The sequence below is a fragment of the Theropithecus gelada genome, chromosome 4 (assembly GCF_003255815.1).
Source record: "Theropithecus gelada isolate Dixy chromosome 4, Tgel_1.0, whole genome shotgun sequence".
Classification (NCBI taxonomy): domain Eukaryota; kingdom Metazoa; phylum Chordata; class Mammalia; order Primates; family Cercopithecidae; genus Theropithecus; species Theropithecus gelada.
The window spans coordinates 20920151-20935986 of record NC_037671.1 but is presented as its reverse complement, the minus strand read 5'-3'; the positions used below and the strand labels follow the sequence as shown (position 1 = coordinate 20935986).

Sequence of the window (15836 nt, the reverse complement as noted above, 5' to 3'; positions counted from 1 at the left end):
TAGACTTCTTTATGGACTTCTTTTCGGAAAAGTCTCTGGAAGACTTTTCAGAGCCTTTAATATTGAGAATTAGCATTGAGAATCTCAAATAGGATAAAACGTGTACCACTTCCAACATGATTTGATCTTTTTTTATGGATTAGCTCATGAAACTCCGGTTCCTTAGAACACACTTTGGGAAACATTGCTCTACACATTTGATAATAACAGCTGGAACACAAGTGATGGTAATGGGCATGAAGAACAGCAGTTAGGGCCGGGTACGGTGGCTCGCGCCTGTAATCTCAGCACTTTGGGAGGCTGAGGCAGGCAGATCATTTGAGGTCAGGAGTTTGAGACCACCCTGGCCAACATGGAAGACGCTGTCTCTACTAAAAATACAAAAATTAGCTGGGCATGGTGGTGCATGCCTGTAGTCCCAGCTACTTGGGAGGCTGAGGCAGGAGAATCACTTGAACCCAGGAGGCGGAGGCTGCAGTGAGCTGAGATTGTGCCACTGCACTGCAGCCTGGATGATAGAGTGAGACTCTGTCTCAAAAAAAAAAAAAAAAAAAAAAAAAAGGAAAAGAACAGCAGTTCAATGGGAGTCCTTACAGAGGAAGCACCAAGAAGCACCAGCCATTCCTGGTATATAGGAGACATTCAGTAGCTATACAGAAAGTTAATTCATGTAAGAATGAATTAATGATTTAATACCAGTAGATGTTGGTGTGGATGCGGTGAACAGGGAACACTTTTACATTGCCGGTGGAAATGTAAACTAGTACAACCACTATGGAAAACAGTGTGGAGATTCCTTAAAGAACTAAAAGGAGAACTACCATTTGATCCAACAATCCCACTCCTGGGTATCTACCCAGAGGAAAATAAGTCATTATACGAAAAAGATACTTGCACATGCGTGTTTATAGTGGCACAACTCACAATTGCAAAATCGTGGAACCAACCCAAATGCCGATCAGTCAACAAGTCGATAAAGGAACTGTGGTGTATATGGGGGTGTGTATGTGTGTATGTGTGTGTGTGTGTGTGTGTGTGTGTGTGTGTGTGTATGATGGAATACTACTTAGCCATAAAAAGGAATGAATTAACGGCATTTGCAGCGACCTGGATGAGACTGGAGACTATTGTTGTAAGTGAAGTAACTCAGGAATGGAAAAATCAAACATCATATGTTCTCACTGATAAGTGGGAGCTAAGCTATGAGGATGGAAAGGCATAAGAATGATACAGTGGACTTTGGGGATTTGAGGGGAAGAGTGGGAGAGGGGCGAGGGATAAAAGACTACAAATATGGTGCAGTGTATACTGCTCGGGTGATGGGTGCACCAAAGTCTCACAAATCACCACTAAAGAACTAATTCATGTAACCAAATACCACCTGTACCCCAATAACTTATGGAAAAAGAAAAAACATGAAATTAGCCAGGCATGGTGGCGAGCACCTGTAGTCCCAGCTACCCAGGAGGCTGAGGCAGGAGAATTACTTGAGCCCGGGAGATGGAGGTTGCAGTGATCCGAGATTGCACCACTGCACTCCAGCCTGGGCGACAAAGCAAGACTCCAACTCAAAAAAAATTAAAAATTAGAAAAATATGAAGAGATACTTTTACATATAAAAGACATGCCAAATACTAAACATGTAAAATTGCTTCACATCTTTACTTTTCAAGGAAATGCATATTAAAAATACAGTAAGAACCCCCCCCATACACACCCCCCCCCCCAAAAAAAAAACATGCTTTGCTGGAGATTGCATGCTGAGACAAAAGGGGAAAGGCGTGCAGGATAGGAATATGGAGAGTTTTGAGCTCCAGTATGCTAGAGATGGTATCATGGAAAGCTAGGAGAAGGAACTGCTTTATATGAAAGTTGAGTATTACTTGAGAAGCTGAGGGAGATGGACCTGGAAGGGTCAGTGGATGCTGAAACCATGGACTTGCGAGAGAAGACGTTGTTTTTGCTTTTTGTTTTTTCTCATCAGATGTATTGTGGAAAAAAATATCTGGTTAAAGTGTCTGGTTATTTGAATTCTAGATAAATAGCAATTTTCATGGACAACTTATTCTAATACAGAAAGCTAACCATATATTTAGTCTAAAAGAAGTATCATAGGGCCAGGCGCGATGGCTCACACCTGTAATCCCAGTACATTTTGGGAGGCAGAAGAGAGAGGATCACTTGAGGCCAGGAGTTTGAGACCAGCCTGAGCAATAGGGCAAGACCTCCTGTCTGCAACAATTTTTTTTTTAATTGCTCGGTATGGTGGCGTGCACCAGTGGTCCTAGCTACTCAGGAGGCTGAGGCAGGAGGATCCCTTGAGCCCAGGAGTTTGAGACTGCAGTGAGCTGTGATAGTTGCAGCTGCACTCCAGCCTGGGTGACCCTGTCCCCCAAAAAGGAGGAAAATAAGAAATTTTATGGTTAACAAAAGCACCAAACCTGTAGTGATTTTTTTCAATCAGGCAGTAGTGGCCATCCTTCTCATCTTCACCAGTGATTTTTTTTTTTCCAGTCTGATTTACTCATAAGAAGTTAATTAATCTTTAAGCTTAATATTTTGTTCTTTCATTCAGGTATTTGCCTTTGATTATTGCTTTTGGTCCATGGATGAATCTAACACTACAAAATATGCTGGTAAGTTTTCTCCCTCCGCACCTGACAGTTGGGCTTCTGGCCTCTTCTTCCATTGAGTTTATTGTCTTTAATTCCTCTGAAGTTTTACTTTTGGTATGTAATTCACACCTGTGCTTTCCAATTATACCACATGGGTTTTGAAGTCAATAAGATTTGGTTTCAGAATCTGTGTCTGCCACTTACTTGCAAAATCCTTGAACAGATTTTTATTAAGCTTCAAATTGTTCACCTGTAATGGGGGGTATTGGTGTCTTCAAAGATTTTCTAAAGATTTGAGATAATGGGGGAACCACCTCAAGCCATAAATGGTAGCTTTTGTGAGAGTCATGTGAAAAAAGGTTTCATTTGCCATGCCTTTCCTTATCACTAACTTTCAGGGCATCACCTGCTCTGTTTTGTGTGTGTGTGTGTGTGTGTGTGTGTTTGTTTTTGTTTTTTGTTTTTTTTTTTTTTGAGACGGAATTTCACTCTTGTTGCCCAGGCTGGAGTGCAATGGCACAATCTCGGTGCACTGAAACCTCCGCCTCCTGGGTTCAAGCAGTTCTTCTGCCTCAGATTCCCAAGTAGCTGAGTTTACAGGCATGTGCCACCATGTCCGTCTAATTTTTTGTATACTTATTAGAGACATGGTTTCACCATATTACCCAGGATGGTCTCGATCTCCCGACCTCAGGTGATCCGCCCGCCTGGGCCTCCCACAGTGCTAGGATTACAGGCGTGAGTCACTGCGCCTCACCCCCTGCTCTGTTTATATAAGGAGAGCACAGGTGATGTGGTTTCCAAAACTCACTCAGGTCCTGAGCGTCCTCAGCTATCAGTGGTCCTGTGAATGAGTACTACATGCTCCTCAGGGAAGTGCTGCCTCTCAGCCCCACATTTTGCTAGGGTTCTCTCCTTGTGGGTTTGTTTGTTTGTTTGTTTTAGAAAAAGATGGAGTCTTGCTCTTGTTACCCGGGCTAGAGTCAGTGGCACAATCTCGGCTCCCTGCAACCTCTGCCTCCTGGGTTCAAGCAGTTCTCCTGCCTCAGCCTCCCGAATACAGGCACTGGGATTACAGGCACCTGCCACCACACCCAGCTAATTTTTGTATTTTTAGTAGAAACGGGGTTTCACCATGTTGGCCAGGCTGGTCTCGAACTCCTGACCTCAGGTGATCCACCCGCCTCGGCCTCCCAAAGTGCTGGGATTACAGGCATGAGCCACCACACCCGGCCTCCTTGTGGTATTTTATCCTCATTCCATCCAACACAAATGACTGCTGTTTTATTATTTATGACCATAGGCTTTCCTAGGAGTCAGTCACAATTGCTTTAGTTCCAGAGGGAAGCATTTGGTTTGGTGGAGGAAGTTGTTCGTTCTTTTGCTTCTGATTATGCCCCCTTTTTCTTAGATGTTTCATCTTTTTAAAAATTTATTTTTCGGCCAGGCATGGTGGCTCACATCTGTAATCCCAGCACTTTGGGAGGCCAAGGTGGGCAGATCACTTGAGGTCAGGAGTTCAAGACCAGCTTGAATAACATAGCAAAAGCCCATCTCTACTAAACATATAAAACTTATCCAGGTGTGGTGGTAGGTGCCTGTAATCCCAGCCACTTGGGAGGCTGAGGCAGGAGAATGGCTTGAGCCCGGGAGGCAGAGGTTGCAGTGAGCTGAGGTCTCACCATAGCCTAGGTGACAGAGTGAGACTCTGTCTCAAAAAAAAAAATTATTTTTGTAACTGGCAAATAAAAGTTGCATATATTTATCATATACAGCGTGATGTTTTGAAATATGTATATATTGTGGAATGGCTAAATTGAGCTAATTAACATGTGCTTTACATCATGAACTTATCCTTTTTTGTGGTGAGAACACTTAAAGTCTACTCTGTTAGCAATTTTCAGGAATACAATACGTTGTTATTAACTATAGTCACCATGTTGTACAATAGATCTCATGAACTAAATATTTCATCCTAATGAGGGTTTTCTCCTTATTTCTACTTACAAGAGCATCAGCTGAATGACGTTCTCATTTAGTTAAAAACAAAAAAAAATGAAGGGAGGGTATTGGCCTTAACAGATTTGGAGGTAAAAGCACGTGACTGACGTAAAGAGAATTAATGTTTTGTTTATTGATAGGTTTTTCCTTGCCATAAAAAGCAAACTTGAGAAATTATTTGATAACATAATTTTTTCAAGAGTTAACAATTTTGAACTAGGAAAATTCCTTCAGTTGCTCACACTGGGTAAATTAGCCTTTCCAAATACCATTCCTGCAACTTGAGCAATATATTTTATTAAAGTGAATAAGTAGTTCATAATGTTGGTTGTAATTAATTTGTCTTTTTATTAGTCCTTTGGTACTTTATGTGATAAGTTTTCCAGAGTCTGGAACAGTCTTGACTTGTTAGCACTCTGTGTATTTTTGTGCCGGGTGTGTACTTTTAGATTTAAATCAACAACAAAAGTAAAACATTTCCTACAGATGCGGAGACAAATGGGGATAAAAGCTATGGTTTTACAAACCCATCATTAACCGTGTTCAATTTATGTTATTCAAGATGCAGCCATATATATCTTCTGAACTGGAGGTCTTCTCATGTACTTCTCAGATACTTTCCAGGACTCCTCATCACAGGCTAGAAAAAAATCTGTACTCCTTCGACTACATTTGAGGTTCTTTATTATATAGCCCCATTCTACCTTCTCCATCGTCTCTTCTGGGACTCCTCTCACCGCTCATTCAGTACCTCAGCCCAGTGTCTATTGTTGGTTCCTCTTATATAACTCAGGAATCCAGAAAGTCTCACAATAATTTTTTAAATATTCATGACCCCCCCACTACTGTGTGTGTGCAGCCTAGGAAGCCCTTGAGAAATCCAAAAATGAGTTAGAAAGCAAAAGAAGTGCATACCAAATAATATTTTGAGATAATATTTAAACTCTAAATTTTATAGATTTTAAGTGTTACATAAAATCCAAGGAGAGAGAAAATCTGGAGAGGCACCAGATTTTAAAGAGATAAAATCTGGAAAGGCACCAGTTGTCTGGGAAGGCACCGTAGAGGAGATGGAACATAGAGGAGATAAGTATTTGAGAAAACACACATATTAAATAGCCTGATTCAGCCGTTCCACAAGGGATACATATATCAGAACATCATGTTGTATACCATAAATACATATGATTATTACTTGTCAACATATGAGTTGTTTAGAGTTTAGTCAAAGGAAAGCCTAGAAGACATCCAGACAAGAGGAAGCGACATGTATCAAAGAGAACACATGGACTTTGATGTGAGACCTGGGTTTGAATCTCAGGACCTCTGTCTTGGTTCTGTTGAACAATTTATTTAATTTCTCTGAGATACAATTTGTTTTCTATAGAAGAAAGTAAAAATGGCAATACCTATGCTATGTGGTTGCTGTAAGGGTTAAATAGGTCACTTTATGTGGTGATTAATGGAAGGTTCCCGTAAATGATACTTTCATTTAACTTTTCCATAAAGGAAGATGCAGAGCCATGGTGGTAATGCTGGTCTGAGCAGTAGGCATATCTTGGGGGCGGGGTGGGGGGGGGGGGGAAGCTGCAAAGTTAAGATTAAAAGAGAAAGAAAGAAAGAAAAATAAGAAGGCGCATCTTGTGGGGGATGCTATGGGAGACTGTACATGTTGAGTGAGGCCAGATGATAGGAAATTCTAAGAACTTTAGACTAATATGGTGAAAAATAGGGGCTATTGGAGTGATGTGGTTAAAATAATGCTTAAGGAAGATTGTCTTTCTCTTTCTTTTCCATATCTTCTGGAATCACATCCTCTATTACTGCCCACAGAGAACACTCTAGCCTTCTGCAATATACCACTCATGTGCCTGGATATACAACAAACTTTTTTTTTTTCCCCAAACCAGAAATGACTTTATTACATACAAGTGATAAAATTTAGTTGTGAAACTCAAGATTTCTGTAGCGCTTCATTACAAATAGTTCAGATATATTTTAAAAGATCAGAATGATTTTTAAACATATTGATAGCCTAAAATTTAGTAAAATTTAGTAAATTTTAGGCTGCATGATCACATTGAGTACTATGTTCCAGTTAGCCCTGAAATTGGGTTCTGCCAGCTCATAGAGCACTGTCTACTTACAAAATTTGGGAGGATATTTTCTTATTCTTCAGATATTCCCATTATCATACAAATACTATGACGTTCCTCCTCCTTAGCAAAAGGTAAAATTCATGCTTACTATTCTCTCAAGTTTATATCCATTGTAAATAATCTACCTAGTAAATACATTACATGTAGATTAGTTGATGGTTTCCATACTAATTTATTTTCTCTTTATTAAAAAATAACAATTCCTTCTTAATTGTGAATAAAAAGATTAAGATAGAAGCATTCATTGTCTGGTGGAAAACAGGGGAAGTGTAGAAGGGGAAGCACATATTTCCTGAAACCGACCTATTTGTCAGGCTTGATGAATAATGGCATCATTGATACTGAATCAGGACTCTCAAAGCTGCTCTCAAAACTGGGGAGTAGCAGGGAGAGAGAGAGAAAGATAAGTGCATGGATTGAGAAGGCAAAGAGAAGCAAGGGCTCTAAGTTTTGTGTGGTGTGTCAAAATGGTAAATTCTCCATCATGTCTTGCTATTTATAAAGCTATAGGAAGAGCCTCCATGCTCCCACTTTCTGATTTAGAAACACGTAATTCTCTAGTAGGTATAATGGCATTGCAGTGGGTTGGTTGGAGCAGTTGAAGAATATGAGCTCTTAAGTCAGAATTGGTTCAAATCCTGGCTGTAACACCTTCTATTTGTGTAAGGCCGGGTGAGTTACTGAATCTCACCATCCTTCTGTTTCCTCATATGGTAAATAAGGATACTAATAGTTCTGATCCCATAGGGTTGATTTGAGAACTAAATGATGTATTCATTTAAAGTGCTTAATCTAGTAAGTACCTGGCTACTTAGGAAGTAGGAAGCACTCCCTTAATATTTATCGTCGTCTTTATTATTGTCTCATTGTGACAGGAGTCAGTACTTTGGAAAGAAAATGCAATGTACTGAGATTTATGACAACTGGTTTTGCCACAAACTGCTAGACCTTGGGCAGGATAATTTCTGTGGGTCTCTGTTCTTCATCTGTGAAAGGAGGAGATACAGCCTGGAATGATCTCAGATCCCCTCCAGCTCTCTGATAAAACATGAATCAGCCATTTTATGTTGGCCACACAGCTGTTCCAGTGGACTTTTCAGAGGCAAATTAAAGGCTTATTTGTTAAGCCATTCACATTGCATTGAATCATGCTTTGAGGTATTTTACATTTTATTTATTGATTTATTGATTTATTGATTTATTGAGAGGGAGTCTCGCTGTGTCGCCCAGGCTGGAGTGCAGTGGCACAATCTTGGCTCATTGCAACGTCCCGCCTCCTGGGTTCAAGCGATTCTCCTGCCTCAGCCTCCTGAGTAGCTGGGATTACAGGCATGTGCCACCACATCTGGCTAATTTTTGTATTTTTTAGTAGAGACAGGGTTTCTCCATGTTGACCAGGCTGGCCTTGAACTCCTGACCTCAAGTGATCTAGCCGCCAAGTGATCAGCCTCCCAAAGTGCAGGAATTATTTTACATTTGAAATATATTATCTCTTCCTCCTATTACCTTTTGGCTAGGTAGTTGTAATAATGTTTGTCTGGCAGGTAACTCTGAGTTTGAAGCAAAAACCCTGTGTAAGGCTGTGTAAAAACCCTGTGTAAAACCAAAAAGTCCCTGTGTAAGGAAGAAAACAGAAATAACCTGCAGAATTAAATACCTGGAGCTTGGCATTTCGACATAAACTCGTATGTTCTCCCGAACTTCATATATACATGCGGATATACGCAGATGCACATTTAAGATTATAAAGTTAGTATATTATAGTCAATACTGATAAACTTGAAAGCAGTCTTTGTAAATGTTTGAGTCACTGCTGATTGCAATTAAAGCATTCTTGACAATGAATCAATACATATTTTAACATTTCTAAAATGTGCCATGTTACTAGATAACAGTGACTTCCAGTAACTTTGGTTTTTATTTTCTTCCCAGATCTATAGAAATCTTCATACCCAAAAAAAAAAAAAAAAAAAAAAAACAACCGTCTGGTAGTGACATATCTGGGGTCAGTGTGGACGTGAACATTCCCTGGCCTGAGAGATTCTAAACTGTTGACTCAGAAATTATATAACAGTTCTTGCCATATGGCGTGTTGCTCAAATGTGCTGAAGCCATGTGTTTTCGAGCATTGTTGATGCCCTGCAACTCAGGAGAAAGGTCGTACATCTGCCTCTTATTCTGCTAGCATTGCTTTATACTGTGAGGTGACAGAAGAGCACCTCCGATCTGTGGACTGATGCTGTGGGAACAGCACCCATGTTTGATTCTGTTCCCATGATGGGGGATTTTCTGTGCTCAGAGCTAGAAATGATTTCTGCTTCATATTGCTTAACCAAAGCAGAATCGTAATGAGTCACAACATTTGTGCAGCAAAATTTACATTCTAAAAGCCAACAGTAGCCAAAATAGAACCAATTTCTTAGCAGAGTTCTACCTACAATATTAATTTGTTCTAGCATATGGTATTGGTTCGTTATTTTACTATTCAGTTGGTCTGTTTGAATGAAGGCTTTTTTCTAGTAGTGAAAAGCACAAGCTCTGGAGTCACACTTCTTGGGCTCAAATTCTGCCTCTGCCACTTCCCAGCTGTGTGGCTGTAGGCAATAATAACAGCACCTCCTTATTATAAATCTTGTGGCTTGAAATGAGATTATGTATATGAAGCACTCAGCAAGTGCCTTGCACAGAGGAAACACTCAATAATTGTTAGCTATTGGGTTTAAACCATAGAAGTTTTCCGTATAGTTGGCCAGGGGCGGTGGCTCACACCTGTAATCCCAGCACTTTGGGAGGCCGAGGTGGGCGGATCACGAGGTCAGGAGATCAAGACCATCCCGGCTAACGCGGTGAAACCCCATCTCTACTAAAAAGACAAAAAATTAGCCGGGCATGGTAGCGGGCACCTGTGGTCCCAGCTACTTGGGAGACTGAGGCAGGAGAATGGCGTGAACCTGGGAAGTGGAGTTTGCAGTGAGCCAAGATCGCGCCACTGCACTCCAGCCTGGGCGACAGAGCAAAACTCAGAAAAAAAAAAAAGTTTTCCCTATAGTTATGAGCAGCACTAGTAGTTGCTACTTGAACAGTTTGTTAAGGTAGGGATTCATTATAAATGAAGCATGCCATTTTAAAAGACATTTATGAAAAAATCTAAATACCAAATCCTCCTAGATTTTTGTTTTTCTTTTATGGTCTTTTATAAATTATCTCACCTCATACTTGATTTGTGATTTCTTTTGGTGACTCACCTTTATCAAGTTGTTCCTAAGCATTGTATTTAGAGTTTTCTTAGAATCAGCAACCCTCTTTTTTGCATTTGTTAATGAAATTATGTAATTACAGAGAAGTACAACTGACATAGAACAGTTTAGGAGCAAATACAACTGACCCTTTGTACAAACATAACTCAGCTGGTGAGAGTCCAGAGAGTCGTCGCCTCCCAGCTGGGGTGATTTAGCATGCAGGGGGCATTTCATAGATGGAAGAGAGAATGTTGCTTAATCCAGAGAACTGGACAAGAAGATCAGTTAAGAAAAATTTTTCTTGTAAAGGATGTTAAAAAATAAATGAGCTTTGCTAATCTTGTTAATTTTTTTTAAAGTGTATATATATGTGTCAATATTTTATATATGCTGCTTTTTTGTTCTCCCTTTTACTCACCTATTTTTAATCTTATCAAATCCCCCTTTCTTCAATACCTGCCTTTCTTTGTCCACATTTATTCCTTAGGGTACTTGTTGGCACCCAGAGAGATCCTTTAACTTAATTGTGTTTAGAGGGGTGAATAACAATAGCAATAGATAGTACAACCCTGAGCATTGAATCCCAAGCACTGTGCCGATCCCTCTACATGCACTAGGTGATAAAATTGTCAAAGCACCCAATCAGATAGAAACTATTACTGCCCCCATTTTACAGATAACAAAACTGAGGTTTAGCAAGACGCTGCTCCCTGTGAGAGCACTGAAAGCATTGGTAAATGTGGACGTTAGTTAATGACATGTATGCTGGTGAAAATTTTATGGATTCTACTCCAGCCTGTGGTGCTCCTCTACTCTCTCATCCTGAAGAGTCACTCAGTGACTCCTAAGGAAGTCATATTGAAGTGCTCTGGCTTAGAACCTAGCCAGGAATACTACTAAGGGTACCTTCAGTCCTGTCAGAAGTTCTCTAGGATCCTTATATTTGGTTTGGGCTTTGTTTCAACCTCCCCTCAAATACTATAAATATTGTGCAGCCCACAATCCAGAAGAGATGTTGAGTTGGGTCTGCTTCTTTATCAGAGAGAGCGGGTGTAAAACACCATCAAATCAGATAGAAATGAAGGTTTACTTTGTCAGCAGTTGTTTTGTGGGAACCACCCTCCTGTATGACTCCAACACACATTCTCTGTAAGACATTCTTCACAGGTGAGTGGCTTTATATTCTTTCTTCATTCTCGGGACCAGTGCCGAGGGCAGTGGTTGCATGACCTCCTCCTTGGTGAATCACCCACTTTGTCCAGCAACAAAAAAAGACCATGCTCGTGGCCAGCCCCAGTGCTGTTGCTGTGGTGGAAACATCCATCTGGGTGAGTCACCCATGCCATGCTGCAAGCCAGACTTCAAGGACTGTAACACTGATAGCTCTTGGATGCTACCATGGAAAATATGTCCGTGGTCTACCTTTACCCTCATGGCCTGGTTTCTTGGGATCCTCTTACCAGGCACCTCAATGGCAAACATTTCTGTAGTTGATTAAAACTGAAATCTAGCAATACTAAGTGAAGCCTTACAGCTTCGGTTTCTTTATCTGAACTCTGTAGTTTTTGGTCATTTAACTTAAACCAGGTTTGAAGTCACTACATATGAGAATTTTTGAAAGCTGCACTTCCATACACTAAAGATTTTTGAGAAGGGGATTTATTTAAACCTCATCCAGGCTGGGCATTCTTCACCCCTTCAGGTATGTGAGAAGAACCTGTGTGGTCTTGTGCTGTCCAGGTGCTCTGATTTGGAGCTGGGCCACCTGCCAAGTCCAGACTCATCAGAATCGCTGTGCCTGTCAGCCCTGTTTAGAAGTGGAAAAACACCCTCACAAATGAGTAGGCCCAGGAATTCCAAGTCATAAATCGTGAGCCCAGCCTTTATTTTTATTTTTTCTCTCCCTACTTTGATTCCAAAGAGAAGAGATAGGGAAAAGAAGGAAAACTGGGGATTCAGTTTAAACTGGTGAAATTATCGATCGTGTTCAAATCTTGGATGCTTTTCTATTTAGTTACTTTAGAAAAACAAGAAATACTCTGTGCATATGCCAGGTCTGATCTGTGCATCACCATGCTTAGTGTTTTATTCAGCCATGGGTCATAGGTGTCTGCCTTGTTTAATGCAGATTTTAAACAAGACAGGGCTTATATCCTCCCATTTCATTCTCTCACTTTCTAGAACACAGCCCACTGTGACTCTTTTATCCTGTGCCTCTTCAGTCATCAGATGTTGGGCATAGGAATGATAGCTGCATTTTTCCTTCCATCCCTGGTTTCTTTCGTGCTTTGCTATTAGGATATTACCATAAAAAGAGATTTCCTTGGTTACCCATCTCCCAGTACACACACATGATAGCTTTGAGCCTATTGTTGCTGTTCTAAGTAGGGACAGATTATGCACAAGTGTGGACACCCAAGGGGGTTAGCTTTTCAAAGATCTGTATCAGGCTGGGTACAAATGACTATAATTCCAGCACTTTGTGAGGCCAAGGGTGGGAGGCTCACTTGAAGCTAGGAGCTCAAGATGAGCTCAGACAACATAGCAAGATCTTATCTCTACTAAAAAAATAAAAGTAAAAAATTACCCATGTATGGTGGGACACGTCTGTAGTCCTAGCTGCTCAGGAGGCTGAAACAGGAGGATTCCTTGGATCTCGAGGAGTTAGAGGCTGTAGTAAGCTGTGATCATACCACTGCACTCTAGCCTGGTGGAAGAGCAAGACCCTGTCTCTTTCAAAAAAGAAAAAGATTTCATATTGTATGTGACTCAGGTTTGGGTGACTCAGGTCTGTGACTTTGCTTGCAGAAATTCCATACAGCAGCTCTCTTTGCTGTTCTGACATTGTGTTATGGGTTACTTTGGGCATGCCTGTATTTTAAGACTTGTTCACATGATTATAGAAGGTCTAATCATAAACCCCAGAGGAAATTGGCATTGCGGTCATGGTTATTAACAAGTGAGGTCAGGCTTGCCCTGTGAATTTGCCGCACCAGGCATGTGGAGCTAACATCTGCAGAGTGGCCACCGCCTTTTTGGCATCGGTTCCGCTGAAAAGTCACAGGCCTCTTGGATTTGACAATGTTATGGCTTTGCTCGGATTGTCTGGGCTAGAAACAAATACTCATAGATCCTCCTGCTTCCCACGGGACTTACGAACCTTCCCTTATGGGCTGGTGTGCTTTCCCCTAGACAAATAGCACTTCATTCTCTTTGAGTGTAAACTGTAGTTGGAAAACGTTTAGGGTGGAGATATTGCGTCTTTTATGGGATCCACCCATGCACTGTTTGAATTCCCTGATTCCCACCACTCAGCATAAACGGTTCCTTTTTTCATGAACTGAGGTTCAAAAAGCAGTTGGCAAGTCATTTTTTCCTATGCTGAGAAAAGGGACTGTTGTGTTTAAAAAATAGAAGTGAACAAAGCAGAAACAATCCAGAATAAACAAACAAACAAAAAAAACCCTTCAGTCTTTTGGACAAATTAGGGTCTCTTTAAGAGACCATTTGGTTCTTGATATTTCATATTTTGTATTGCAGAGTGAAGTGTAGCCATCATCTGTGTTTCACCAAGAGCTGATTGCTAGAGAGGACAGAGACTGTATCAAGAGTCATAGTGCCTTTTAGGCTTTGGTTGACAGTTTGGCCTTTTTTGTAGTTGTTTTTACTATACCCAGTGGTGCCCTGAAGGTCACAGAACCAAAGAATTGGTTAAATATAACTCCAGCCAGGGTTCACACAGCTGAAAAGGCACCAGAAGGGCAGAATAAGGGGAGCTCTAGAACCTGTCCCATTTACAGTTTTGCTGATACAGTTTATTATGTTGTTTTTTTCCCCGTACCCTTCTATCTCAATGTTAAAAAAAAAAAAAAAGAAAGAATTTTTCTTATAGTAGACAATATGGGTTAGCATACCCTGGCCCAAATAATGATACTGTTCCTTCTTCTCATCATGTCTATGCACACATGAACACACACTCCACCCTTTCTGTCCCCCCAACCCTTGCAGGTGAGAGTCACCACCATTACATCTGGTCAGTAATATGTTTTAAATGGGACCCCTGTGGGAGCTAGAAAAATAGCAATGATTGGTTCCTTTCAGAAATCTTTCTAACAAGTATCTTTTCTTTTTTTTATGTCTTAAGAGATAGGGTCTTACTCTGTCGTTCAGGCTGGAGTACAGTGGCACAATCATGGCTCACTCTAGCCTCAACCTCCTAGGCTCAAACAATCCTCCACCACCATGCCTGGCTAATTTTTTATTTTATTTTATTTTATTTTTTGAGACCGGGTCTCGCTTTGTCGCCCAGGCTGGAGTGCAGTGGCTCAATCTTGGCTCACTGCAGCCTCCACCTCCTGGGTTCACGCCATTCTCCTGCCTCAGCCTCCCGAGTAGCTGGGACTACAGGCACCTGCCACCATGCCTGGCTAATTTTTTATATTTTTAGTAGAGACAGGGTTTCACTATGTTAGCCAGGATGGTCTCGATCTCCTGACCTCGTGATCCGCCCACCTCGGCCTCCCAAAGTGCTGGGATTACAGGCGTGAGCCACCACACCCAGCCCATCCATGCCTGGCTAGTTTTTTATTTTTTGTAGAAATGGGAGTCTCACTATTTTGCTCAGGCTGGTCTTGAGTTCCTGTCCTCAAGAGATCCTCCTGCCTCAGCCTCCCAAAGAGTTGGGATTACAGGCATGAGCCACCACACCTGGCCTTTTTTCTTTTATCTTTGAAATTGGATTATGCCACAAAATTGTTGCAAAAATGAAGGAGCCATCTGAGGGAAAGATAACTAATTACTTTTTAATTTGCAGTAAAATGAATTATAATTGATTAAAGACTTAAGAGATAATAATAACTAAAATATATTCTAGATTTATACTGGCCACATACTGTGGTAAGTGCTTTATCTATATTGGTTTATTAAACCATCCCAGTAGCCACTTAGGTAGCAACTATTAGTCTTATTTTACTGATAAACTGGGCACCTTCCCAGTGTCACATAGCTGGTAAAGAGTAAAACTCAGGTTTGAAAGTCAAATTGTAAAAAACTGGTGGTGCGCATCTATGATCCCAGTTGCTTGGGAGGCTGATGCAGGAGGATTACCTGAGCCCAGTCATTTGAGGCTGCCATGAGTTATGATCCTGCACCACACCGCAGCCTGGACACAAAGCGAGATCCTGTCTCCAAAATAAATCAAATAAATAATAACAAAAACAAAACTAGAAGAAAATATGGGTGAGTTCTATATAATTTGGGGGTGGAAAAGGATTTGTGAGGCATAACACATATCATAGGCAAAAATCATGAAGGAAAAGAGAAAAGATTTGAATATGAAAGACCAGAAGATTTTGTATGACCAAGAATAACGTAAGACCGATAGACAAATGACAGACTGGGAAAAAATACTTATAACCTGTAAGATAGACCAATGGTTAATATCCTCAATATATAATGAGGATTTTAAAATTAGTGAGAAGAAAAGCAATGGCTAGCCCAAGGACTTAAATAGTCAACTTACTAAAGTGTTAGTACAAATGAACAATAAATAGAAGAAAAATTGGCCGGGCGCGGTGGCTCAAGCCTGTAATCCCAGCACTTTGGGAGGCCGAGACGGGTGGATCACGAGGTCAGGAGATCGAGACCATCCTGGCTAACACGGTGAAACCCCGTCTCTACTAAAAAAATACAAAAAACTAGCTGGGCGAGGTGGCGGGCGCCTGTAGTCCCAGCTACTCGGGAGGCTGAGGCAGGAGAATGGCATAAACCCGGGAGGCGGAGCTTGCAGTGAGCTGAGATCCGGCCACTGCACTCCAGCCTGG

The 15836-nt window shown here is 41.1% G+C and overlaps 1 protein-coding gene across 5 annotated transcripts in view; it reads left to right on the top strand.

Annotated features, from left to right (window-relative positions):
* Nucleotides 1-15836, top strand: part of KIF13A (kinesin family member 13A) — a 233685-nt gene that overhangs the window by 113046 nt on the left and 104803 nt on the right. For all 5 annotated transcript variants that reach the window (XM_025383020.1, XM_025383017.1, XM_025383019.1 and 2 more), the window contains exon 4: nucleotides 2576-2636. In XM_025383020.1, the coding sequence (XP_025238805.1) occupies nucleotides 2576-2636 (61 nt within the window). The remainder of the gene's footprint in view (nucleotides 1-2575; nucleotides 2637-15836) is intronic.